The sequence below is a fragment of the Oenanthe melanoleuca genome, chromosome 14 (genome assembly GCF_029582105.1).
Source record: "Oenanthe melanoleuca isolate GR-GAL-2019-014 chromosome 14, OMel1.0, whole genome shotgun sequence".
Classification (NCBI taxonomy): Eukaryota; Metazoa; Chordata; class Aves; order Passeriformes; family Muscicapidae; genus Oenanthe; species Oenanthe melanoleuca.
The window spans coordinates 12961783-12987131 of NC_079348.1; the positions used below are offsets into that span (position 1 = coordinate 12961783).

At 49.1% G+C, this 25349-nt stretch overlaps 1 protein-coding gene across 1 annotated transcript in view; it reads left to right on the top strand.

Annotated features, from left to right (window-relative positions):
• The window catches only part of GSG1L (GSG1 like), a 59408-nt gene that overhangs the window by 31394 nt on the left and 2665 nt on the right, over positions 1-25349 (top strand). Inside the window, exons 3-6 of the mRNA XM_056503718.1 lie at positions 473-625; positions 5569-5680; positions 12460-12627; positions 24730-25335. Of these exons, the coding sequence (XP_056359693.1) occupies positions 473-625; positions 5569-5680; positions 12460-12627; positions 24730-25335 (1039 nt within the window). The remainder of the gene's footprint in view (positions 1-472; positions 626-5568; positions 5681-12459; positions 12628-24729; positions 25336-25349) is intronic.

A 25349-nucleotide genomic window follows, 5' to 3' on the forward strand; every position in this document is an offset into this window, starting at 1 on the left:
CTTCACCACTCCTCACATCTCCATTCACTGCTTTTCTGTTGTTCAGAGTTTGGGCCATGGTTTGCTGGCTTTAAACTCTGTGAATCACAGAATCATTAAGGCTGGAAAAGACCACCAAGATCATCAAGGCCAACCTCTTCCCAAATGCCCCCGTGCCCCCAAACCACACTGGGAGAGTGCCACCTTCACTTGTTTTCTGAACACTTCCAGGAACGGTGACTCCACCACTTCCCTGGGCAGACTGAAACTAATAACTTCTCCAGCAAAGAAATTTTACCCAATATTCAGTGGATATGATAAACATTTAAAAAAAAAATCACAATTGGCAACCTTAAAAACCAACCGTTTTTTGTTTTTTTAATTGCTAATACACAGTTATTATATTATTATATTGCTGATTTGCTAATTAACTTTGCCACCTCGAGCTTCTGGAAGCCTTCCCAGGTGATGACTGGCTGCTCTCTGCCCCCAGGTGTGCTGTGGCTCTCAGTGGTGTCCGAGGTGTTGTACATCATGCTGTTGGTCGTCGGGTTCAGCCTCATGTGCCTCGAGCTCTTTCATTCAAGCAGTGTCATAGATGGGCTCAAGTTAAATGCCTTTGCTGCTGTCTTCACTGTGCTTTCAGGTATGAACCTCCCCTTCCCCTTTTACCACCACAAAGCAAAACTCTAACTGTAAAAGAATAAAAACCAGGGGCTCCAAGACTCTCTCTTATCCCCATTTAGTATCACGATTTTTCACTGTAATTTTTTGCTCCTTTGGCACAAAGGCTGTGTGATAAATTCGCCTCTTGCCAGGGAGAAGTGAATATCCTCACTCCTGATTTCACAGCAGCAATGCAGTAATTATCCTTCCCCAGCCATTACCACAGCTCCAGCCTCAGCTCCATTTGCAGCATCATCACACTCATTTTCCAGAGGAAAATTAGAAACATGTAAGGCTGGAAAGCCTTTTTTCCTGTGTTAATCCTGAAACTAGGTGAAGGCTGGAAAACCAAAGAAAGGAGCTCATCTTGTTAATTAACAAAATTGAGAATGAAAAGGGTTCTGATAATGGAGCAGCCCCAGGAGTGGTCTGGGACAAGCACATCTCTGTCTCAGGCTCTCTGGGTGCTCAGTCTGTAACTGGAGCCCCTCACCAAATGAACTTGAGGAATTCACTTCTCTAAAAGAGGTCCAACCATGTGCTTAAGTGCCCCTTGACTTCTGTGAGGCTTTTTCTGGCTAACCCCCCCTTTCCAGGATTTATACAAGCATGCAGTGCCCCTGTGAGCACTCCTGCAGGGACCTCTCTGACAGAATTCCTGCCACAGAAGTGCATTTTATTCTGCTGCATTTAAGCTGGAAGATATTACAACAGGCAGTGTACATTCTGGGAAGGACTTTGTATCTTTAGGGATGGCTGCAAATGGTGGAATAATAATAAAAAGAAAAGGTCAGAAGTAGAGCTGAGTGACAAAAAATCTGATAAGAACTGCCAAAGCATATTTTTCTGCTTTGGATATAATTTGGAACTTAAAAAAAATAAATAAATAAATCAGTTCCATCTTCAAAATCAAACTATGTGGAATTCTTCAGCATTCAATCAATTACTTCCATGCTGTTCTTCTCTCCCTTCACCATTAACTGCAGTTTTAAAGTTTTATAAGAATGATGAAGTTTTCTTTCCTACACAACTTTCTATTTTTATTTTGGCCTTCCCTCTTTCTAAGTACATTGCCAAGATAGTCCAAATATAAACTTCAAAATTTTACAGGGAAAAATGATAGAGGAATTGAAAGGAGGATAAAACCCTGAACCCCCAGTACACTGCTAGCTGTTATTTGCAATGACAGGGATATCAGAGGAAAGAAGAAAATTATATTTATTTAAGCTTAGCTTATTTATAATGACATAGCTTAATAGAAATTAGGTAATGAAGAGGACTTTCCATTGGAGCATAACACTCCTCATTAAATTCATGCTTGAGTTCCCTCATAAAAGTGCAATGAGATCTCCACATTCTCATAGCTCAACATCTAAAGGTTAGGAGAAAATATCCCAATAGTGTGGTCACTTATTGCTGTTCCTATGAGCCACTAAAAAATACCCCACAACATCACAATTTCGGTGTCCCTCTTAACCTTACCCAAACTAAAAAACTTACATATGTCTCTCACACAATATTTACAAAAAATATTTTAATTAATGTGATATATTCCACAAATAGCACTTCTAGTCAAAAATATGGGAAAATGCTTTAAAATACATTGTCTTTTCCAAATTTCCTTCATCTCCATCCTTCCAAAGTTCCTTAATTTCTCCATTACTCCCTCCAAGCAGCTCTGGTCCTTTAGGGCTCAGCATCTCAAGCCAGGTGTGAATGGTCAGTGTTTCTGCACTGCCACCACTCCAGCACACCACATCACCAGGATTTTTGTTTTTCTGCAAGCACCTCTTGCCCTGGAGCACAGGCATTGTGCCCTCCCTGCCCAGGGGGGGAAGAGATGATCCTGGGCACGGAGCATTTGTTGGTTTGTGTTACAGGCAGCTCACTTTAGCTCATTAAGTGAACAGCAAAAAAGACCAGAGGGTTTCCCTGTGGAGAACTTGGCAAGGCACAGCTAAAATAGACCAAAGAAAACTGAGGGAAGCAGCACAAGAAAAGATGTGCATTATTCTGCTTTAGTTTGGATGGGGCTGAACAGCACCCACAGCCCTGCCAGGTGCAGATCCAGCCCCACCCTGCCCTGCCATTCAGGCAGATAGAACAAAAGAGGTTTCCAGTGTTTGCTGGTGACCTCCTCCTCACCTGGATCAGTGTCCCCTGTTCCTCACCTGGATCAGTGTCCCCTGTTCCTCCTCACCTGGATCAGTGTCCCCTGTTCCTCCTCACCTGGATCAGTGTCCCCTGTTCCTCACCTGGATCAGTGTCCCCTGTTCCCCACCTGGATCAGTGCCCCCTCCTCCTCACCTGGATCAGTGTCCCCTGTTCCCCACCTGGATCAGTGTCCCCTGTTCCTCACCTGGATCAGTGTCCCCTCCTCCTCACCTGGATCACTGTCCCCTGTTCCTCACCTGGATCAGTGTCACCTCCTCCTCACCTGGATCAGTGTCCCCTGTTCCCCACCTGGATCAGTGTCCCCTGTTCCTCACCTGGATCAGTGTCCCCTGTTCCCCACCTGGATCAGTGTCCCCTGTTCCTCACCTGGATCAGTGTCCCCTGTTCCTCACCTGGATCAGTGTCACCTCCTCCCCACCTGGATCAGTGTCCCCTCCTCACCTGGATCAGTGTCCCCTGTTCCCCACCTGGATCAGTGTCCCCTGTTCCTCACCTGGATCAGTGTCCCCTGTTCCCCACCTGGATCAGTGTCCCCTGTTCCTCACCTGGATCAGTGTCACCTCCTCCTCACCTGGATCAGTGTCCCCTCCTCCCCACCTGGATCAGTGTCCCCTCCTCACCTGGATGGATCAGTGTCCCCTGTTCCTCACCTGGATCAGTGTCCCCTCCTCCTCACCTGGATCACTGTCCCCTCCTCCTCACCTGGATCAGTGCCCCCTCCTCACCTGGATCAGTGTCCCCTGTTCCTCACCTGGATCAGTGTCCCCTGTTCCTCACCTGGATCAATGTCCCCTGTTCCTCACCTGGATCAGTGTCACCTCCTCCTCACCTGGATCAGTGTCCCCTGTTCCTCACCTGGATCAGTGTCCCCTGTTCCCCACCTGGATCAGTGTCCCCTGTTCCTCACCTGGATCAGTGTCCCCTCCTCCTCACCTGGATCACTGTCCCCTGTTCCTCACCTGGACCAGTGTCACCTGTTCCCCACCTGGACCAGTGTCACCCCAGCCCCACACACCACTGCAGGTGCCTGGGACCCTGTGCCAGGTTTGTGTGACAGAATCCAGCAGCTCAGCCCTGCTGAGGCTCCTCCTGCCTCTGCCAAACCTCCTGCTGCCTCTCAGTGACTGTGACAGCTCTCAGGGCAGGCTGTAATATTTTATTAGGGTTGAAAAATTACTGACATAGAAATAGCAAACTCCAAACTTAAGATCAAGGCACAGCTGTCAGCTGAAGAACAATCCACTGATTTTAAAAGTTCAGCAAGCTCCCTGTGCATTCTGGAAATTAAATACAACCAGAAAAAAGCAAGGTGTGCAGCACTTTGCTGTGCTCCCATTAGCCACCCACCCTGCCCAAATCTCATTTCTCCTGGAGTGAATTGCTCTTTCCACCTCCTATCCTTGCAGTGTGTCACTCCAACAGGAGGCAGCTGAGCACATCACCCCAGATCCCTGTAACACAATGTCTCCCTCAGCCTCTGCACTTGTTTGTATCAAATCTGACATTTGTCTTGCTGAAGGTCCTGCTCAACATGCCCACAACACAAACATTCCCTCCCCCAGAACTGCCCTGAATCATCCACATCTCTGGGACTAAAGGAGTGCTCTAGGTTCTGAGAATAACAAGGAAAGAAGAGCCAAAAATTGGGTGTGGTTGGGGGAGGGAAATCAGGATCTTCCATGCACATTAAGAATTAGATGGTCAGAGAGAAGAGTGAGTGAGTGGCCAAAGTGTAACACAGAGCTCACTGTACCCACCATGGCAGAATATTGGTGTTTCCAAGAGCCTTGAGCTGCCACTGCAGCACAAGAGGCTTTTGCACATCTGTGGGTGCAAGTTTGGGATTTGGTGATGCAGCCCCACCTCCTTAGCCTGAGCCCACACTTTGCAGAGCTCATGGGGGATCATCACCCTGCACTGCCAGCTGCCATGGCAGGAGATCCCAAATTACTGCAGCTAAAAATTCTCCAAGCCAGAGCTGCTCCTGACCACCACTGCTTGGAAAGTGGGCTTTGCTTGCCCTCAAAGGGATATTTAAATATAAAGTTCAGGTGTTTTTCTGTTTAAACTGCAGGACCACACTGGCCAGCTAAGGGCAGAGCCACTCAGGCCACCCTGTGATTTACTGCAAGCCTTGTTCTTTAACATTGCAGAGCCTGAAAGTCTGATCCTCCCCCAGCTGCAGTTCCCTCAGTGAGCTCCAAGAGTGTCACAAAAGCATCACCAGCACTGCTGCCCCTAAAGCATCCCACTGGTGTCCCCTCACCACACACCACCAGGAGAGCCCAGCTCACTGCTGCAGCTTCCAAGTGTTTTATGAGTGCTCAAACTCATAAATCTCAGCAGCTGCTGGGACAAAATCTGGTTGTGTGGTGGGGACACACTGAGGCTGCAGTGCCTCTCTCCTCATGCCTCACCTGGGCTGTCTGTGGTGGCTGGGACATGGCTGTGGGTGGCACAGCCCTGGTGTGCAGCAGCAGGCCTGCTGGGGATGCTCATTGTGCAACATTTTCTTCAACGATTTTCTTCCTTCAACTACTCTTTCAATTGAGAATTCAGAACCATGTGAGATAATGAGCTCTCAGTCACATCTTCCCCCTGCCCATGCAGCTCCCTCCTCCACACTAGAACAGGAGGCATAAAAGTACAACAAAGACTTTTTTGGAGCTGTCTTGAGGAGCAGCAGCTCCCTCAAGAATGATAGAAAACGTTGGCACAAAATTTCCTGTTCTGATCCCTGCTTCCCAGGTCTCTTGGGGATGGTGGCACACATGATGTACACTCAAGTGTTCCAAGTGACCGTCAGCCTTGGGCCAGAGGACTGGCGACCACACTCCTGGGACTATGGATGGTCCTTCTGGTAAGTGTCACCCAGCTCATCTCCTCTCTCCTTGGAGCTGGTCACCAGCCTGTTGGGATGGCCACTCCACTCCAGCTGTGGGATTCCAGCTGCCAAACCTGCAGGAGCCCCCAGGGCCGTGCAGATTTGGAGATTTGGGGGACAGCTCTGGGTGGCTGTGCAGCAGCAGCTGTGCTATCAGCAGGTACAGAGCATTTGTAAATAAACAGCACCCACAATTACCAACACAGATTGAGCACTCTCATTAAAGTTCAATTTAGGAACATAATTGCCATGGCATTTCTGAGACTTTTAGCTTTTTTTTTTTTTTTCTCCTTGTTTTTAATTAATGTCTCAGTTGAACCTTACGGTGCAGCTTTGAACAAAACTGCAGAGGAAGGTGCAGTGCTCCTGGCACCATGAGATTTCCCTGTGGATCATGGGGAGAAGGGTTGGGAAAATGGACGTGGCTTTTTCTTTGTTTTGTTTTTTGCCTTTCCCATTTATCTTCTAAAATCACACAAAACTAATTTGGCCAAGACACAGCAATGGTGTTATAGTGCTTGCAAGTTTATAAGAAGCTTACCCAGAACAGGAGGCTGTGGAGAATAAAAATACCTGCAAACAACATCCTCAGCCCTCCAGAGGCATCAGCCTTTTTGGATGGATAGGGGAAAATACTTTCTTCTTGTCATTTCTAAATATAGCACGTTATTTTCTTTCCATCTCAAAACAAAGACAACAATCTTTGCTAACACCAGTTAAATAAATACTTCTTATGCACAGCACTGCAGGGAATTATTAGTCTTTCCTTCTCACCTCTTCCTACTGTGTTTCATAGGAGGAGTTACTAGCATTTTAGCAACATGTTACAAAATACAAATCACATTATATTTAAAATACAGCTTATTTGGTGTCTCAGTAATGAATATTTATTGCGTGTGGTTATGGACTTATAAATACCTTGAATTCACATGTTTATAATATATTAATATTTATAACAACTCTCACAATAATTGTATAATTTTCAATAGATTTTAATAATAAGGCATATTTGTATTCAGTAATCTATTTTGCAATTTACTGCAATACTAAAACTTTGAAGTGTTAAATGTCTTGCATGATAAACACTCATTAGATTATTCTCCTTCATCTTGTGCCAGCCAAGAGCCCCCATGGCTCAGAGTGGGCACCAGGATCCCTCAGGGCATCCTGGGGCCACTTATCCCACCCACACTCCCTGCTGGGAGCTGTGTCCCACAGAGATGGGGCTGTGTCCCATGGGAGATGGGGAGGTGGTGTCCCATGGGAAATGGAATTGGGCAGTGGTATCCTATAGAGATGGGGCTGGGAGTTGTGTCCCATGGGAGATGAAGTTGAGAGCTGGTATCCCATGGGAGATGTGTTTAGATGTGTCCCATGGCAGATGGAGCTGAGAGCCGTGTTCCATGAGAGATGGGATTGGGAGCTGGTATCCCATGGGAGATGGAGCTGTTATCCCATGGCAGATGGGATTGGGAGTCCATGGAAGATGGATTTGGGAGCTGTTATCCGATGGCAGATGGAGCTGGGAGTTGGTATCCCATGGGAGATGGGATTTGGAGCTGGTATCCCATGGGAGATGAGTTTGGGAGTCTATGGGAGATGGATTTGGGAGCTGTTACCCCATGGCAGATGGGATTGGGAGCTGGTTTCCCATGGCAGATGGGATTGGGAGCTGGTTTCCCATGGCAGATGGGATTGGGAGCTGGTTTCCCATGGCAGATGGAGCTGTTATCCCATGGCAGATGGAATTGGAGCTGGTTTCCCATGGCAGATGGGTTTGGGAGCTGGTTTCCCATGGCAGATGGAGCTGGTATCCCATGGCAGATGGAATTGGAGCTGGTTTCCCATGGCAGATGGGTTTGGGAGCTGGTTTCCCATGGCAGATGGAGCTGGTTTCCCATGGCAGATGGGTTTGGGAGCTGGTTTCCCATGGCAGATGGAGCTGGTATCCCATGGCAGATGGAGCTGGTATCCCATGGCAGATTGGATTGGGAGCTGGTTTCCCATGGCAGATGGGATTGGGAGCTGGTTTCCCATGGCAGATGGAGCTGGTTTCCCATGGCAGATGGGATTGGGAGCTGGTTTCCCATGGCAGATGGAGCTGGTATCCCATGGCAGATGGAATTGGAGCTGGTATCCCATGGCAGATGGGATTGGAGCTGGTTTCCCATGGCAGATGGAGCTGGGAGCTGGTATCCCATGGCAGATGGGATTGGGAGCTGGTTTCCCATGGCAGATGGGATTGGGAGCTGGTTTCCCATGGGAGATGGGATTGGGAGCTGGTTTCCCATGGCAGATTGGATTGGGAGCTGGTTTCCCATGGCAGATGGAGCTGGGAGCTGGTTTCCCATGGCAGATGGAGCTGGGAGCTGGTATCCCATGGCAGATGGGATTGGGAGCTGGTTTCCCATGGCAGATGGAACTGGTATCCCATGGCAGATGGGATTGGGAGCTGGTTTCCCATGGCAGATGGAGCTGGGAGCCGTGTTCCATGGGAGATGAAGTCCAGACCCCAGCCCTGTCCCAGGGCAGCCTCTCCCCCAGCTCCCCCTGGGCAAGCACAGCCAGGGAAGGCACAGTGGGCTTTGGTTCAAGGACCAGGATTGCCCTGGATTAGCTCTCACCATGGAGGACTCTCAGAGACTCACAAGCAGGAACATTCCTGGGGTGAGACCTCAGCCTCACCCCACACAGCCCCTGGGAGCTGAGCTCCTCTCCTGCCACTGCAGCCACAGGGCTCCTTCTTGCATCTCCTGATCTCCCTTTCTCCCTTCCCTGGTGCCTCCAGGGCAGTGCCTTTATCCATGCAGGTGTGGGGCAGGGCAGAGAGCAGCTCACAGGGACAGGGCTGAGCAGCAGCAGCATTTTCAGCCTGCAGTGGTGCTCAGCAGCCTGGGGAGGGCCAGGGGTCCCCCATGCCATGCTAGTGATGGGTAGCAGACCTGGAAAAGGAAGGGCTGGAGGTCCAAAGGAGCAAAACCAAGACTTCTGCCTTGCAGCTAACACTGAGCCACCACTGCTGTTCAGACCAGAGAACCTCCCCTGGCACCACCCAGCCTCCAGCACCTTCTTTAAGAAGGGTTAATTACAAATGCCCACCCAGCCTGGTGGAAAACCACACAGGAATGATTTTCTACTCCACCTGGGTCTGGTGGTGTCCTGGAGCATGAGCTTTGAGAAGCCCTGACCCAGCAGTTGTCAGCACCACCCTGATTTCCAGCACCCAGGCACAGAGCAGAGCCCAGAGAACTGAAACAGCCCTGGCCAGTGGGGCCAGGGAGCACTGGGAGCACCTGGGGATCCACACTGCCACCCCTCTCCCAGGGGCAGTGGGAAAACTAAATTTTCTGTGATTCTACCTTCCCTCTGTCAAAAGGAATGATAAAAACACCCCTCCCCAAAATGAGGAAGGGCTGCTTGTGGTCTGTCAGATGTCTCAGGGTGCTGTCTGTTATCCTGCCCCATTCCCAAGCCATTGGCAAAGCCTGTGGGCTGTTCTGGGCTCTGGCATGAACCAGGAGTGGGACAGGGCATTCTCCAGGCAGGGGATTTCTGTGCCTCTGATCAGCAGATGTTCAGATTCAGACTGTCTAAAGAAAATAAATATGAAAAGCCTGAGCTGTTTGAGCCATGGAGGAATCTGAGAGCCCAGCCCTGAGCTCAGCTACAGGAGACTCCATGGGTACAGGCCCAGCACATCTGGGGCACAGCTGGCATTAACAGCACTGCTGTTAAAGAGACCTTCACCTAAGGCAGGTGAAACTCCTAAGGTAGGACAACCACTCTTTACAAGTCAAAATAAATAGCATTTAACCAAGGTCCATAAAAACTAAAGTACATCTACCCTAATTGCCTAATTACTATGATTTCCCAAATGCCAGGCACTGGGAGTTCATTCTGTATTCCCTTCTCTGAACCTTTCAGCACTTCTGATTTCATGGTTAGGAACCATCAGAAACATCCAGGAGAAATTCTCCCTCTAATGCCATTCCCAAGGCATGTGGTTTTGGCTGGCTTCTTCCTGGATCCTGTTTGGGAGCCCAGCTGGAAATGTTTGCCCACACTCCAGGAGGATGCTGTGCCTGGACACTCACACCTAGCACAGCTCCCTTCCCAATTCTCCTCCCAGCCTGGGGAAACTTCAGGGAACTTTGTCACCCCAGGGGTCACTGCATTTCCTCCTCATTTGATTGCATCTGGCAAACAGGTTCAAAAATGACAGGCAAAGAGCTGCCTCCACACATCTCATTGCCTCAGGAGTCCTGCAGGACTTGTTATGAGCTGAATTTTGAAATCATTGAAATGAGCCATTTCTGTTTACTTGAGCCATTTTTCCCCCGGATTTTTCAGTCCATGAATATGTGCTCCTTTTCAAGTTTGGTCTAATTTGAAATGAGGAGCTGCTTCCTTGTCCGCAGGTCCTTTGCAGAGTGGGAAAACAGCTCATGCTGAGGGCTGTGTTGACAATTATCTTATTTATAAGATAATGCTGCTGGGGCTGGGCTCTTCCTGCTCTGCATAATTCAGATCAATTTGTCATAGAAAAAGTGCTAAAAGGAGCAGGTAAAGTGTGTCACCATCACAGATGATGAAGTTAATCCAGCTTAGTTGGGCAGCCACTGTGAACTGTGTGTAGTCTGAGTTGGGCTGAGTGTGAAGCCAAGGGGAGCTGGAAGGAGAGAAGACAAAAGGAGAAATTCAGGGCCTTTTTTTCAGCCTCATGTCATTGTCACAAAGCATCTCAACTCCCTGGGGCCATAAGTCCCTCAGCAGCCCCATCTGAACTGGAGGGCAGGGAGGGCAGAAGCTGGGGGGAAGCTGTCCAGGAACAGGGAGCAGAGCAGCTCCCTGCTGGCCCTGCTTGCCAGGAGACCCAGGACAACCCTTGCTGCTCTTCCAGCTTGGCTCTGGGCCAGTATTTTTCTTTTTTCTTCCACTTGCCTTCTCCCCCTGCCTCCCTGTGCTCCTGGTTGGTACTTGCAGGTGTCCTGGCCCTGGCTGGCCAAGGCTGGGGGGGTCAGCCAGGAGACCCCAGGCTGGTGACTCCACAGGTGGAAGTGTTGTCTCCTATTCTGGTCAGGCTTTCAGAGACCAGACACGAGCCAGCAATGCCAGAGGTGTCCACGAATCAGTAAAGAAGGGAATACAGTAGTCTGACAAAGGCATGAAAGCCAGATTGGAAACCATGCTGTCTGTGACAGAAATGTGCCACAAGCAGCTGTGCTAACCCAGCTCTGGATGCTGTGTAACCCAGCTGTGTGTGCTGTGTAACCCAGCTGTGTGTGCTGTGCTAACCCAGCTCTGGATGCTGTGTAACCCAGCTGTGTGTGCTGTGCTAACCCAGCTCTGGATGCTGTGCTAACCCAGCTCTGGATGCTGTGTAACCCAGCTGTGTGTGCTGTGTAACCCAGCTGTGTGTGCTGTGCTAACCCAGCTGTGTGTGCTGTGTAACCCAGCTGTGTGTGCTGTGCTAACCCAGCTCTGGATGCTGTGTAACCCAGCTGTGTGTGTGCTGTGCTAACCCAGCTGTGTGTGCTGTGTAACCCAGCTCTGGATGCTGTGTAACCCAGCTCTGGATGCTGTGCTAACCCAGCTCTGGATGCTGTGTAACCCAGCTCTGGATGCTGTGTAACCCAGCTGTGTGTGCTGTGTAACCCAGCTCTGGATGCTGTGTAACCCAGCTCTGGATGCTGTGCTAACCCAGCTCTGGATGCTGTGTAACCCAGCTGTGTGTGCTGTGTAACCCAGCTGTGTGTGCTGTGCTAACCCAGCTGTGTGTGCTGTGTAACCCAGCTGTGTGTGCTGTGCTAACCCAGCTCTGGATGCTGTGTAACCCAGCTGTGTGTGTGCTGTGCTAACCCAGCTGTGTGTGCTGTGTAACCCAGCTCTGGATGCTGTGTAACCCAGCTCTGGATGCTGTGCTAACCCAGCTCTGGATGCTGTGTAACCCAGCTCTGGATGCTGTGTAACCCAGCTGTGTGTGCTGTGTAACCCAGCTGTGTGTGCTGTGCTAACCCAGCTCTGGATGCTGTGTAACCCAGCTCTGGATGCTGTGTAACCCAGCTGTGTGTGCTGTGTAACCCAGCTCTGGATGCTGTGTAACCCAGCTGTGTGTGCTGTGCTAACCCAGCTCTGGATGCTGTGTAACCCAGCTCTGGATGCTGTGTAACCCAGCTGTGTGTGCTGTGCTAACCCAGCTCTGGATGCTGTGTAACCCAGCTCTGGATGCTGTGCTAACCCAGCTCTGGATGCTGTGTAACCCAGCTCTGGATGCTGTGCTAACCCAGCTCTGGATGCTGTGTAACCCAGCTCTGGATGCTGTGTAACCCAGCTGTGTGTGCTGTGTAACCCAGCTGTGTGTGCTGTGCTAACCCAGCTCTGGATGCTGTGTAACCCAGCTCTGGATGCTGTGTAACCCAGCTGTGTGTGCTGTGTAACCCAGCTCTGGATGCTGTGTAACCCAGCTGTGTGTGCTGTGTAACCCAGCTCTGGATGCTGTGCTAACCCAGCTCTGGATGCTGTGTAACCCAGCTGTGTGTGCTGTGTAACCCAGCTCTGGATGCTGTGTAACCCAGCTGTGTGTGCTGTGCTAACCCAGCTCTGGATGCTGTGCTAACCCAGCTCTGGATGCTGTGTAACCCAGCTGTGTGTGCTGTGTAACCCAGCTCTGGATGCTGTGTAACCCAGCTGTGTGTGCTGTGCTAACCCAGCTCTGGATGCTGTGTAACCCAGCTGTGTTGCTCCTCTCTCTCCAGTCTGGCGTGGGGCTCCTTCACCTGCTGCATGGCTGCCTCTGTCACCACCCTCAACTCCTACACCAAGACTGTCATCGAGTTCAGGCACAAGCGCAAAATCTTCGAGCAGGGCTTCCGAGAAGAGCAGAACTTCCTGGACCAGGAAGCCATCAAGTACTTCAGAGAAAGGTCAGTGCAGCCAGTCACTCCAGCAGGGCAGGTTCCCATGGGCTCTGCTGGCTCCAGACAGCCCAGTGAGGCCCCTGGGAAAGGTGTGTGTGAAAGGCAAACACCAAAGGTCCTCCTTGATTTGGTATTTCTTCAACTTTGTGATGCCCCTTTCTCCTATACTCATTAACATCTTTACAATATGCACCCAGTTCACAGAAAGCTGTGCTGCCAGTGTAAGCTGATCTCCCCTCTCTAGAAAGGTGAAATTGTGGGGGTGTGACATCCATCCTTTCTCAGCACCCAACAGCTGCTGAGGCATTTCCCAGCCACCACTTTGGAGCTGCCACCTCCCACATGCCCACAGCCCACCCCTGGCTGCTTGGCACAGCCCATCCTCTGGAGCAAATCCACACAAACACTCACAGTGCCCCCCACCCTGCTGGGGTCCTGCTGGGTGCCAAGGCTCAGAGATGCCCTGCCACTCTGCCCAGCTGCTCCAGGAACCTCCTCACTCTTGGTGAGAAAGTCCAGGCTTTGTTTAAAGCTGTGATTGTGAAGAGCACACAGATCCTGGGCTCACACAGCAGGGATGGGCTATGGGCTCCCCAGGGTGATGGACCTTCACAGGATGAAGAGCTGAGAGTACAGAAAATCCAAAAGTCTGTGGCCTGAAGTGATATAAAGGTATTTTGGGGGCAGAAAATACAAGCAGGATGCATTGCTGTTTGTCAGAGCAGTGGGGTGGCAGAGACTGGCTGGGAAGCTCTGAGGGGACAAGGTTTGGAAGGAGCAGCATTTCAGCAGAGTGAGGAGCTCTCCTGAGAGGCAGAACGAGGGAGATTCCATGATTATTGCTTTTCCTTGGTTATCTCGTTTGTTATTCTGTTGTTGCAGTTATCCCCCTGCTAATGTCCAAGTTTTCACTCTACCTTTCAGACAGTCTGGATGGCAAAGAGAAATGAGGCAAACAGCCACCATTTTCCTAATTTTGCATTTGGACATGACAGTGAATTCTAAAAAATTCTCTGTGGGAGAAAAGAAAGGCCAGACACAGAGAAGAGAAGGGGTCAGTGTGTGCCTGAGGGTAAATCAGCACTCAGGGAGGGAGAGCAGAATTACTGAAGTGAGAATTGCAGATAAGAGCCCAGGAGAATCATGAGGAACAGAATTTTGAGTCAGATTGGGAAATGCTAAGGAAACTTGAAGTGCCCCTACTGCCCTTTCTGGAACAGTAAAAGCAGGATATATGAATGGCCCAGAGGACAGGTATCCCCTCCTCTCACATGAGCACCGTGGGCTTGATTTGGGCTCCTCTTGCCCTCACAACATGACACAATTCCACCCCCAGCAATTCCCTCCTCGGTCACCTCCTCCCAGCCCTTCCACACACACTTGGCACACTCAGCTCAAGCATGTGGTGTTCCCTAACTTCATGATTATGACTTTGGTTTTTTTATATCACATTATTTTAATTGTTGTATCTGAATACATAAAAGGAAGCCCAGAGACAGTGTTACCATGGGATCATTCTGGAGATTTAAAGCTGTGCAGCAGTATACAAAATTTAAAATTTTTAAAGGGATCATATTCATGCTCAGCTTCCCTGCTGTGCCCTGGGAATGCTGTGACTGCAGGAGTCCAGGGACTGTCCCTTAGCACCACCCTGCTGGGCACCCTGTGGGTGCCCTCAGTCCCACACAGCTTCCCTGAGCTCCCATCTGCCTTTGCACAAACAGAAAATAAAATAAATCCTCTTTCCTTCCTGTGCACATACCCAGGGATACTTCACATTCCCTCCTACTCCTCCACCTCCATGTTCCTTTTCATACCTCATGAATAAAACCCTCCAGCCTTTCTTCCTTCCAGTTCCTTTGCAGATATCTTCACCCTTTTTGCCTGTTCCTTTGGCTCAGAGCAGAGCCAGCAGCCCCTGGAGCACACATCCACCCTCTGTGCTGGACACACCCTGTGCAGCAGGCACTTCCCTGTCTGCCTGCTCAAAATTAAAGCTTTGTCATTATTCCCAACAGCTCCATGTATCAGCTGGAACTCGGGGAAGGAAAGTTTCAGCTTCATTTTGAGTGATAAAACTTTTTTTTTTTGCCAGTATTTTATCCTACAGGCCCTGCTCCCAGGGAAGAAATTTGCTTTATGAAAAGTACTGACTGTAAAATGCTGCTAACCCTCCACGTGTTTTCTCAGCTATATCATTGTACTGTGCTTCATTTCAATTGCATGCCACTGCATATGACAGCAGAAGATTTGCTGGGAATGTGGATGTGAGAGCTGCAATGGTCCCTTGAGAGCTGCCAGTTCAGCAGCTGTGCCCCTGTCCCCAGCAGAGCAGAGGTGCAGGGGCTGAGCCCCATCACCCATCCCATGTTTGCTGTGCTGATCCCCCTCCTGCAGCTCCCCAGCCTCACCCTCTGTGTCCCTGCTGCTCCTTCACTTCAGCATCCCCACCCCAAGGGCACCTCTGCTCTGCAGAGCAAGGGAAGGGTGAGGTTAGGAACCTGCAGAGCTCTGGGCACCAGCTTTGTCAGGCTATCTTAAATGAGCAAGCAGCTAATAGCTGCTGAAAGTGTTATTTATTACAAAGCACATCAGTCTCAAAAGGCAAGCAGAAAAGCAATGGCAAAAAGCAAATGGCAAGAAGCACCAACTCTCCCCAATACAAACTCTTATATAGAATCTTCCCAACAAGCTCAGACACAAACTCAGAGCACCACTCCTTCACCTGTCAGAATTCCAGTTTCTGAGCACTCCAGGTTATGTACAGACTATGCATACAACCTATCTTGTTCTATCTGAAAAATGTAAGCAATATTCTTACTAGAGCTTTATTATATCTAAACACTGTCTGCAACATTCCATGGTCCTGGAGCCTCCACTGAAAACATCAGCATGTTTTTCAACCTTCACTAGAACTCACACTGCTACTCTGGCATCTAAACCTTTCACTTTCTAAAAGCATCAGAGCTCACACTAAAACTTACTGACTCACTTATCCTAAAACTTAAACTTACACTTAAACCTCTGCTTTATGTGTGAGTGGCTTAACACACTTCAGTCCATCCAAAGGCTTTAGTTCAATCCCTGCACTCTGATTTCTCTCTGGAGAATTCAGAGACCCCCAGCTCACTCACTCCAACAGGGAAGGCCTTTGACACCACATCAGAGTCTGTGTACACCCCAAATTCTGCTGCACAGCCTGGTGTGACCCCACCTTAGCCAGCACAGGGTGTCACCCAGCCCTCAGTGAGCACATCCAAATCCTCTTCCTCCCTGCACCCCAAGGCTTGAGCACCCCACTGCTCCTGCCACTGGGAAAACATTTCAGCAGCTGCTGAACAGTCAGAGAGATTCATGGTGTTGCTCACAATTATGTCCTATCCAGGCCTGGGATGCTTCAAAAAGTCCAGACAAAACAGGCTCTGTAGTGTGTAGCTCACACTGTAAAATCAAAAGATTTTATAATATAGCTCTTTATAAAAGAGCTCTTCAGATATAATAGGTACAATAGCCCTCAGGGTAACTCTAAGAAAACCAGGTTATACAGACTTGGAGGTATTATTCATGCTTTAAATGTTCTATAAAATTATCAGAATTATCTGCAAAGTCAGCTTTCAGTCTTTGTCCTTCAAGAGTTTTTCCTTCCTTTTTTCTTGTTTTCCTTTGAAATGAGTATTTGTCTATAACTTTTGCTCATCTTTTTCTTTTTTTACTTCATTGGGTGTCAGTTCATAACAAGTATCTCTCTTCCATCCCCCTGAGTTTCTCTTTCTGCTCTGTTTCACGTGAATACTCTTGCCCCATGTGGTCATGAGCACAGTCCCTCATCTGTGGTTCACCCCAGCCAGCAGAGGAGGAGCCCTCACTGCCCTCCTGCTTCCTTCCCTCCTGCTCTGAGCATCCCTCCAGAATAGCCAAAGGGACAGGGATTCTTTGTTCTCTCCCATAAAGTCTGATAATCTGTGACAGCAGCTGCAGGAATGGTGACAGACATTCTCCTCTTCCCCTGCCCAGCTGTTCAGTAGCTGCTGTTTTAGCAGCTTCAGCTCTCCCCTGCTGTTTTGGCAGCTTTGTCCCTATGGCTGTGTAATAATTAAGATGCATTCACAAGAATTCTGCTCATTTATATCAACCAGCTCCACCAACACCATCATCACATCCATCCAGGCCAGCACAGCCAGCTTACCCAAGCTCAACATCTTTCCCACTTTTGTTCTCAGTTTCTTGCCTCCTTTTTCTTCCATATATTTAATAAAAAAAAAACCTTTCAGGCACCCTCCCCAACACACCTCTCCCTTCTCCCAGGATTCTGGTGGATTTTGTTTTCAGGTAAAAGTGAAAATGTTGCTGCCTTGCTGTGCTGGGGGCAGACAGGAGCTGCTGGTGGGGCAGAGCTGCAGGGACAGGGACAGGAGCAGCTCCAGGGAGGACAAGGGGGTGTCCAGGCTTGGGGGGAGGCAGGTGAGGACTGAAGCCTGAGGTGAGGAGCACAGGGCCTGAAAGGGTGGAAATCAAATCCAAGGGAGATCGATCAGACCCAAGGTCATCTCTGCCTCGGGCAGGAATGAAAGGTTTGTGAAGTGGTGAGAGGGAATGGAATTACCCATGGCCCTCTTTCAGTGAGGACAAGAGCAGCTTTTGGCCAGCATCCAGGCTGGAGAGGGGTGCAGAGTGCCCCTGGAGCTGAGGCCATGCAGAGGGCTCAGGGGTTATCCCTGTCAGTCTGGTACCCAGCCTTGGCTGTCTGTGCAGCAACCCTCACTCTCCAGGGGCTGTTAAACCAACGTGTTCAGCAAGGAAATCCGGAGGATTCATCCTCCCCCAGCTCTCCCACCCATAGCACAGCGTTTGCAGCTGTCCATCAACACCCATTGTGCCATTGCAGCTGATCTCACATTTTTCTTGCTGACTGGGCCCTTACTCTGATCTGCAACACCAACCTAAGCAGGCAGATGCTACTGGTGAAATTCTGGAGTGAGCTGAGTTCAAACTGCCATTGATAGCAGTGCAGACAAAATGTCTCTGCAGGGACAGAAAATGTAGTTTTAAGCACTAGGAGCAGTTTGAAACAGACAGCAGGACCAAAGCTATTGCAGAGCTAATAAATCAGGACTATTCCCAACACTGTGAGAACCAGAACTTTTCAAATCATCATTCACATGCTATTTTTTCCCTCTTTGCACATTTTTGTAATGTATCATACTCACAGCTTGCTTCCTCTAAGTCCATTGTGCTCGTGTCAGATGTGCAGATCATACCAATGCCTTCCAAAGACATGCCAACCTTTTGCTCCTGGTCACCCAGGTGCCTGAGCAGGGCTTCAGTTACTGACCTGATGTGCCTCCCATTGGCAGAGCCAGTAGCTTTTCACACAGACATCAATATTTCCAATCCTCCTATTCCCCTTTCATCAGTGCACAGGGGTGAGTGCAAGGTGGATTTGTTCTGTACTTTATCCTGCAACACAGGGAGCTTCATCCACAGAGCTGCTCCTTCTGGAAATCACATGGACTGGCACTAAAGCAGTGCAGCAGCAGCAGCATCCCCACTTCCAACACACACATACTGCACAAAGCTGCTGGGCCCTGTGCTTAGATCCATCCTGAGAAGGGGAGGAGTGCAGAGGTGCAGCCCTGAGCCCCCCATTCCTGCTCCCCTTGGCCTCTTTGCATGAGCTCTCCCCAGGAGGGGCAAAGCCAGGGCAGCCAAGTCCTTGCTGAGCCCATCAGGATCTCCATGGTGGGCTGGCTGTAGATGGAGGAGCCCAGGTACGTTGGACTCTTGTTGGTTTTGACCCTTCCATTTGTGTACATTTGGGAGCAGCCTTTGTTTCTGTTCAAGGTGCTACTTCTATATTCTCTTTTCCAGGGCTGAGGAGGAGAGGGCTGAGGCTGGGGACCTGAGGTTACAGTGCCTCCATAGCTGCTCCCCAAATAGTAAGTGACCATGGCTCAAATGGCTTGTCCTGTGCCCACACTGGCTCCCAGAATGAGGTTTGGAGTAGGAAGCTTTGGGAATGGAGGTTTGTTGCTTTCCCAGACAGCATTGCCCAGGAGATAACCAACCAGCATCAGAACAGTACAGAATTCTCCAGCATTCAATTTAGGATGTGCACATATCCTATAATTTTGTGTTATCTCTAGAAGCTGTGACTTCATAGTAGTTTAAAAATATGCTCTAATTTACACCTGTATAACTTTCATTATCACTACCTTTTTTCATCTATATTTATCACCAATTCATGATGATGCATGCTATTGAATATAAAAATGATTGAAAGCAGCTTTGGTAGACAATAACATTAGTATAATTAATGCCATTTCTTGCACTTTCTATGGAAATTGCTGTGCTTTTATTCAGTGTTTGCAAGAGCTCTTGCTTTAAGCTATGGGAATCAGTGGTTCAATGTGCAGAGCAATGTTGGAGCATGGCTCCTGCCCTGCTCTGAATACTATACTTTTTCTTTACTCTCCAGGAAAGATGTGTGCAGTTTCATGCATCTATTTCCTTGGAAAGAGAGCAAGTGATCCTTCATTCAGCAGGAGGGAGCCTTGGGAGAGTGACTTGCTGGCTCTGCGCTGTTAAAATTTGGAAACCTCTGGCATTTTGCTGCCTCTGTCTTGCTGAGATGCACATCTCAGCCACATGCTCATGGAAGCTTGGTGTCTGTAACCCCAACCCCTGAGGGTCCTGCTCCCTCCCCAGACCTGCTGGAACAGCTCTCCAGTCCCCTGTCACTGCAGGTGGTGTCCCCATGATAGTGCTGGCACTGCTCTCCAGCTCAGTTTGTCATCAGCTCACTTGGTGACTCCTGCTCCTAGAAAATGTCATGTCAGTCATGGACCTTTCCACAGGCAGATCCATGTCCTCCATTCCCACAGGCCTGAAAATGTCTCTTGGTACAAAATCGATCTGGGTCATGTTTCCTTAAGAAAGTTCCTCACCTGCCAAGCTCCTGCAGGTGCTCAAATGTGCTTGTTTTATTTCTGAAGCCTGTCCAGAGGTCTTTGTTTCAAAGAACCAATAGCAACTCTTGACAATAGGTGTTCCAAGCAATAGGCTCTGCTGTCCTATGGCCAGCTCTGTCCCAAGTGTTTCCATTTTAAAGGACCCAGAGCTCACCCATAGAGTGCTGGCAGCACTGGGAAAGCAAAGCCCAAAGGAGAAGCCCAGAGTCAGGTTAAAGAACAGAGGCCATGCCTCAGTATTGCACCAGGCTCAGCCTCACATCAGTTACCTTCTGTAATGAAATCAGATCAATATTAATGAAGTGACAGGAGTGAAGTTGTGCTCTCAGTTCACTGTTTGCTTACAAACCCAATAGAAGCTGCAAAATGCTCATTATCCATGCTTATTAGGGAGGAAAAGCCATTAGTTACTGCTGCTTGGGATGGCACAAAGCCTCACAATGCTCAGATGAGCCTCTCCTTCCTCGAGCAAGTCCACCAAGCCAGAAGTGGCCTGGGCCTGACCCCAGGATCCTCCCTGGTGCTGGTCCCAGTCCCACACTCCCAGTCCTTGTCACATCCCCCGTTCCAGGGGCCAGCAGAGGATGGAGGACAGCGTGAGAAGGGCTTGGCCAAAGGCAGAGCAGCCACCAAGGGCACCCTGACCCCATGGTGGGTGTGAAGGAGGGGACACATCACCTGGAGCAGCCCAGCCAGCAGCCACAGCAGAGGAAACGCCAGCAGGTGACTGGCAGCACTCCATGGACACTTGCCACGGGTGCTCAGTGCCAGCAGGACACCAGAGGCACCACCTGGAGCTGCTGCTGCTGCTCTCCCCAGAAACACCTCCCTCCTGCAGGAGCTGCCAGGAGGAGGCTGCACCTGAACCAGCTGCAGATCAGGAGTGCTGGCTCATCCCCAGCCATCGGGAATGCTCCTGTCCTCCCACGGACACACAACAGGGCATCTGTCCTTGCTGAGAGGAGAGGACCTGAGCACTGGAAGAGCAGAAGCTGTAAAGAGGAGAACCAGGCTGAGCAATTGTGGAACACAGACTCTACCTGGCCAGGTGATTTTGGAAGAGAGAATGTTGAAGGTTTTTGAGCAGCCCACCAGCACTGTGGGAGCACAGGTAGCACAGAGGGCTTTGTGCCAGGGCAGGATATCAGGTTCCTCTGTTGGCAAGACCGAGCTCTCCGTTTTGAGAAGTGGCCTTAAATTATAAATTCCATCAAAAGCTTGAATCCACTTCCATTGAACCCATCCAATCCAATCAATGCAGTTATTCAGTCTTGATAATTCTATATGAAACCATTTAATGTCCACCACTGAACTATAATTTTCTTTTAACAGGGTTAAAAAGAAAATTATTTTATTTCCTTTAAACCTCTCTAGCAGGGTTTAAACTTACCTGAGCTGAGAACAGCACCAGGGAGCTCAAACTATAACTTGGCATCCTCTGCTCTCCCCAAGCTGCCTTCCTGTGCAAACATATGGCACTGGCCCCTATACATCTGATACCCTTGGACACACCAAATTTAGCATTTCCAGGCACTTTTAAAGTCTATTTGCTGTCCTTTTTGACCTTGGAGGTCTCAGCATTTTCTTTCAGAAGTGCAGGGCTGGGAGATCTCAGTGCTCCAGCTGTGTATAGCCACTGCACAAAAATATAGAAGAAGAAGTTTCACTCAGGATATTTTTGTTGTTGTTGCACAGTTATTTATTAGAAATGCTCACTGCTATTAGGCTGCAGCCAGCAATAATCCCTGATTTCAGACATCTGTATGTCCATGCCACTTCCACTCTTTCCTCCAGACCATGAGGCATTAGCAGGAGCAGCCTGGATCCCACGGGGCAGGTGGGAGAGGTGCAGATGGTGAATGTCAAATGGGCAGGAGAGAGGCAGGAGAAATATCACAAAGGACAAGGAGGGACAGGTGTGGTGGCAGAGCCAAAGAGGAGATAAATAGTCCAGAAGAGGATGAGCTGAGCAGGAAACAGCAAATTCTTACTGGCTGTGGCTGCAAGCCTTGGTGTTATTTGAGGCAGATAAACCCAGAGTTCAGGACACCAGCTTCTCTTGTAGAAAACTGAAAGATTATTCCAAATTAATTCAGTGTTAAAGAAATAATATGTCAGTGTTTTGGCAGCGTGGGCATTTCAGAAGGGTCACCTGACAAAGAGGAGGCCTTGAAAAAAATAGTTTTATTCTCATGTCATCACCCTGTAGGCATTTCCCCTGGGTCCATCCCACAGCTCTTTTACCATCCTCCCACCCCGGCTGTCTACAGTGAGATTTATGCAACCAATCCCTCAGTGCTTCACTCTAAAGCATAGTGCATTTTTTTTTCCTATTCAGACAAGTTCATCAGAAGAACTCTAGGCTGAAAACACGGTGGAAATGATTCATTAAAAAAAAATAAAAATAAAAACATCCACTGGGGGTTTTTTTCCCCCTTGATCGTGAGCGCCATGGAAGCAAAGTGGTGCTGGATGTGCAGGCAACTTTCAAACATCTCCAGAAAAGTGTGTAGCACCAGCTCAGCTGGAGAGGGCAAGGCACAGACGGCAGCCAAGGTCACTGTGACAACGGGGAACATGCTTTATATGCTGAGCAGCACGGGCTGGGAGGCAGCAGACAACAAGGGCCTGACGCATTTGAAGTGTCGCTCAAAGTTGAGCCAAGGTTTCTCCTTGTGGAGGTACCTGACAGCTGCAATCAGCTGCCTGCTTCATGCCAGCAGTGATTCCAACTCCAGCTCTTGCAATTCTTGCTGTAATTTATTCAGTTCTTAGTGATTCACCACATTGGAAGGGGGTGGGGATAAGCCCCCATGGTTACGGGTCGAAGATCCAGCCGTGCTGCACTGGGAACCTCGCTCCTGCCTTCAGCCAAAGCCTTGCCCACTAGGAAATTCCAAAGCCAAAGGTCTCAGTTCTGTCCTCATTTACCTCTGCTAACATCCAGACTGACATTTTGCTTTAACACTGCTTCTTGAGCTACCAGTTTTTCTGCTTCTGAGATAAGGAGGATGATAAAAGTGAATGCAGTCCCGTGTGGAGCCCGTGAAAACTCAGGGGTGGAAAAGGGAAGCAAAATAAGCTGACAGTTTATAATACATTTTTTGTTTCCTCCAGTGCACAGGTGAATTGAAAGGTTTCTTATATAAATTTCAGTGGGATTAGTTATGAAACGTGCTTTCTGTCACTCTTTTAAATTGCATCTTTCAATAAATGCTTCATCTCCTACAGCTAATCCTGGATTTATGCAAAAAACCTCCCCAAACCACTCCCCCCCCCCAAAAGCCAACCCTGTCCCACACAGCTAAACATGTGAAATGAAGTCTTTCAGGCTGTATGTGCACCCAAATAGCCTTTCACTTACTGTGCAGATCCTATTCCCCCCTAGAATGGAGGGAGGGATTGTTCAGTTCAGTTCAGATAGTTTCACACATGAGATATCTGAGGATAAACACATGTAACTTTAACAGCAAAAATGCATTTTTGTTTTAATTGCCTTAAAATGGAGTTGTCTCTTGTCTCTCACTGTGCAAAGCCTGAGCTACCGACCCTGACTCATGGAAGGAAGGGGCAGCAATCCCTCTCAGCCAAATAACTCTGATTTTCCTGTAAAAACCTTTATATCCATCAGGGACTCTCCTGCAACAGACACCATAAAGTCAGTGGGAAAAGGGACAGCCCAGAGGCTCCAGTGGAAGAGAAGGATGGTGAGGTGGGACTGAGGGGGGAGAAAAGTGAGAGGAGAAAGGAGAACAGGGGGAGGAATAAATTATTTTCACAGACAGGAAGAACCACAGAATAACAGTGTGGACAGGGGCCCTGGAGGGCTCTGGTCCAGCCCTGTGCTCTCAGAATGCCCAGGATGGATCAGGCTGCTTCATTCCTTGTCCAGATAAATTTGAACACATCCAAGGATGGAGATCCCAACACCTCTCCTGGTCTCTATCCCACTGTCTGAACACCCTCAGGGTGAAAAAGCTTTTCCTCATGCCCAGTTGGCAATTCTAGCCTTCCAGTTCCAGGTTCAGCCAGGTTAAGAGTGCAAGGCACCCCAGGTGCTCCCTGTGTATCTCTCCTTGTTTTCTCTCCTGCCCTTCACATAACCCATTTTATGATTCCTTTTAGGCTTTGCTTTTATGCAATAGCCCTGTAACTGTCTGCATTTCCAATTATAAAACGTTTAAATTTGATTTAAACCTGATAATTAAGCTGTGATTTAGCAAATTAACCCTATTGAAGCCCAGAGGTGTGAGACATGCTCTTTAGAACCTGAAGTGTTTGGTGTTTAATTGCATCCAACACTGAGAAAGGTGCAGGGAGGAGAAGTGACTGTGCAGCTCATTCAGGCCACTGGTGCTGGCAGGACAGGACCTCAAGCACAGACCTCACACATCCCATCCAGACCAGGATTTGCTGCTGTCTTCCACCACAAGAATTTACCAGATGCACAAAGAGACTCAGGTTGGTCCCTGGCACCACCACAAAAGCTTGTCATGTCCTTTGGCTGTTAGAAATCCTGCACCATGGTCTGCAAAGCTGTTGTCTTTGTGTTCCCCTTCAAGCTCAAGCATTCCTAGCTGCATTCCCTACCTGTCAGGAATAGTTCCAGGCCACAGGGGTGGAACATCTTCCTCTCTTGCCATCAGGATTGACAAACTGAGAAAAACTGAGCCATCCTCTGAAGCATGAGGGAAGGAAGGCAGGACTTCACTGTGGGCAGGATGGGCAGGGAGAGGTGCTGTGGCCACCTGCATCCAGGTTTTTGTGTTCTCACAGTCATTTTTCCAGTGGCTTTCATCCCTTCCTGTCCTTCTGCAGCACCAAATCCTTGGTTCTTGCAGAGCTGTGTGACTTTTGGGAAGGAGAACGTGGATGTCCCAGTGGTGCTCACACTGAGCAGAGCTGACACCTGCTCCCTTGGCAGCAGGAGCTGCTCCTGAGTTCATGTGCCTTATTCTCAAATGCTTTGCTCTTGGTCACGAGAAGCAGAGGGTGTTACACTGCCACGAGAGGCAAACCAGCCCGTGGGGAAATGCACTTGTGGGAAACAGGCTTAAAATTGTCCCAAAATAGACCTGAAATTTTCTTATAAGCCTTTAGCCCAGTCCAGAGGAAAAAGTGTGTGTTTGTCTTTCTTCAGGGCTTCACAACACCCAGCTCTAAGTGTCACTAGCCCGCAGAGGAACAGGAGTGACCACAATGCTCAGAAAATCCCCCCATTCGCTACGTCAAGCTCCTCCAGCGACACATCAAGCAGCTCTTCACTTTCATCAGAACCAGCCAGCCAGATCTCCATGGTTCAGGATCAAACCCTGCTGGACATCACCTCCATCACTAGATTGGCCCCAGGGGAATCACCAAACCCTCAAGCACTCGAGCAAAGAGATACAAATTCAGCAATATCGTGTTCCAGCCCACTGGGAGCAAGGACTATTCCAGCATCTTGCCCAGCCAGCCTCAGGCTCAGTCTAACACCCAGCTCAGCCAAGCCACAGCAATACTCTGACTCCTCTGCAGTCAGCCCAGGGATCAGTGCAGCTTCCTTCTCCACCTTCTGTCCTCACTCAGCACAAAACGTACGAGCTTCAGCTTCAGATCACACACTGACCCCAACCAGGACAAGCACAAGGCCTCCAGCAGCAGCGACTCCTGAAGAGAGTTCCCAGGCTCCTGGCTATTCTAAAATGGAGTTAAAGAATACAGGAAAGGGGTTTGAATCAGATCTGGAAGATCCTGATCACGAGAGGTATGTATCCAGAG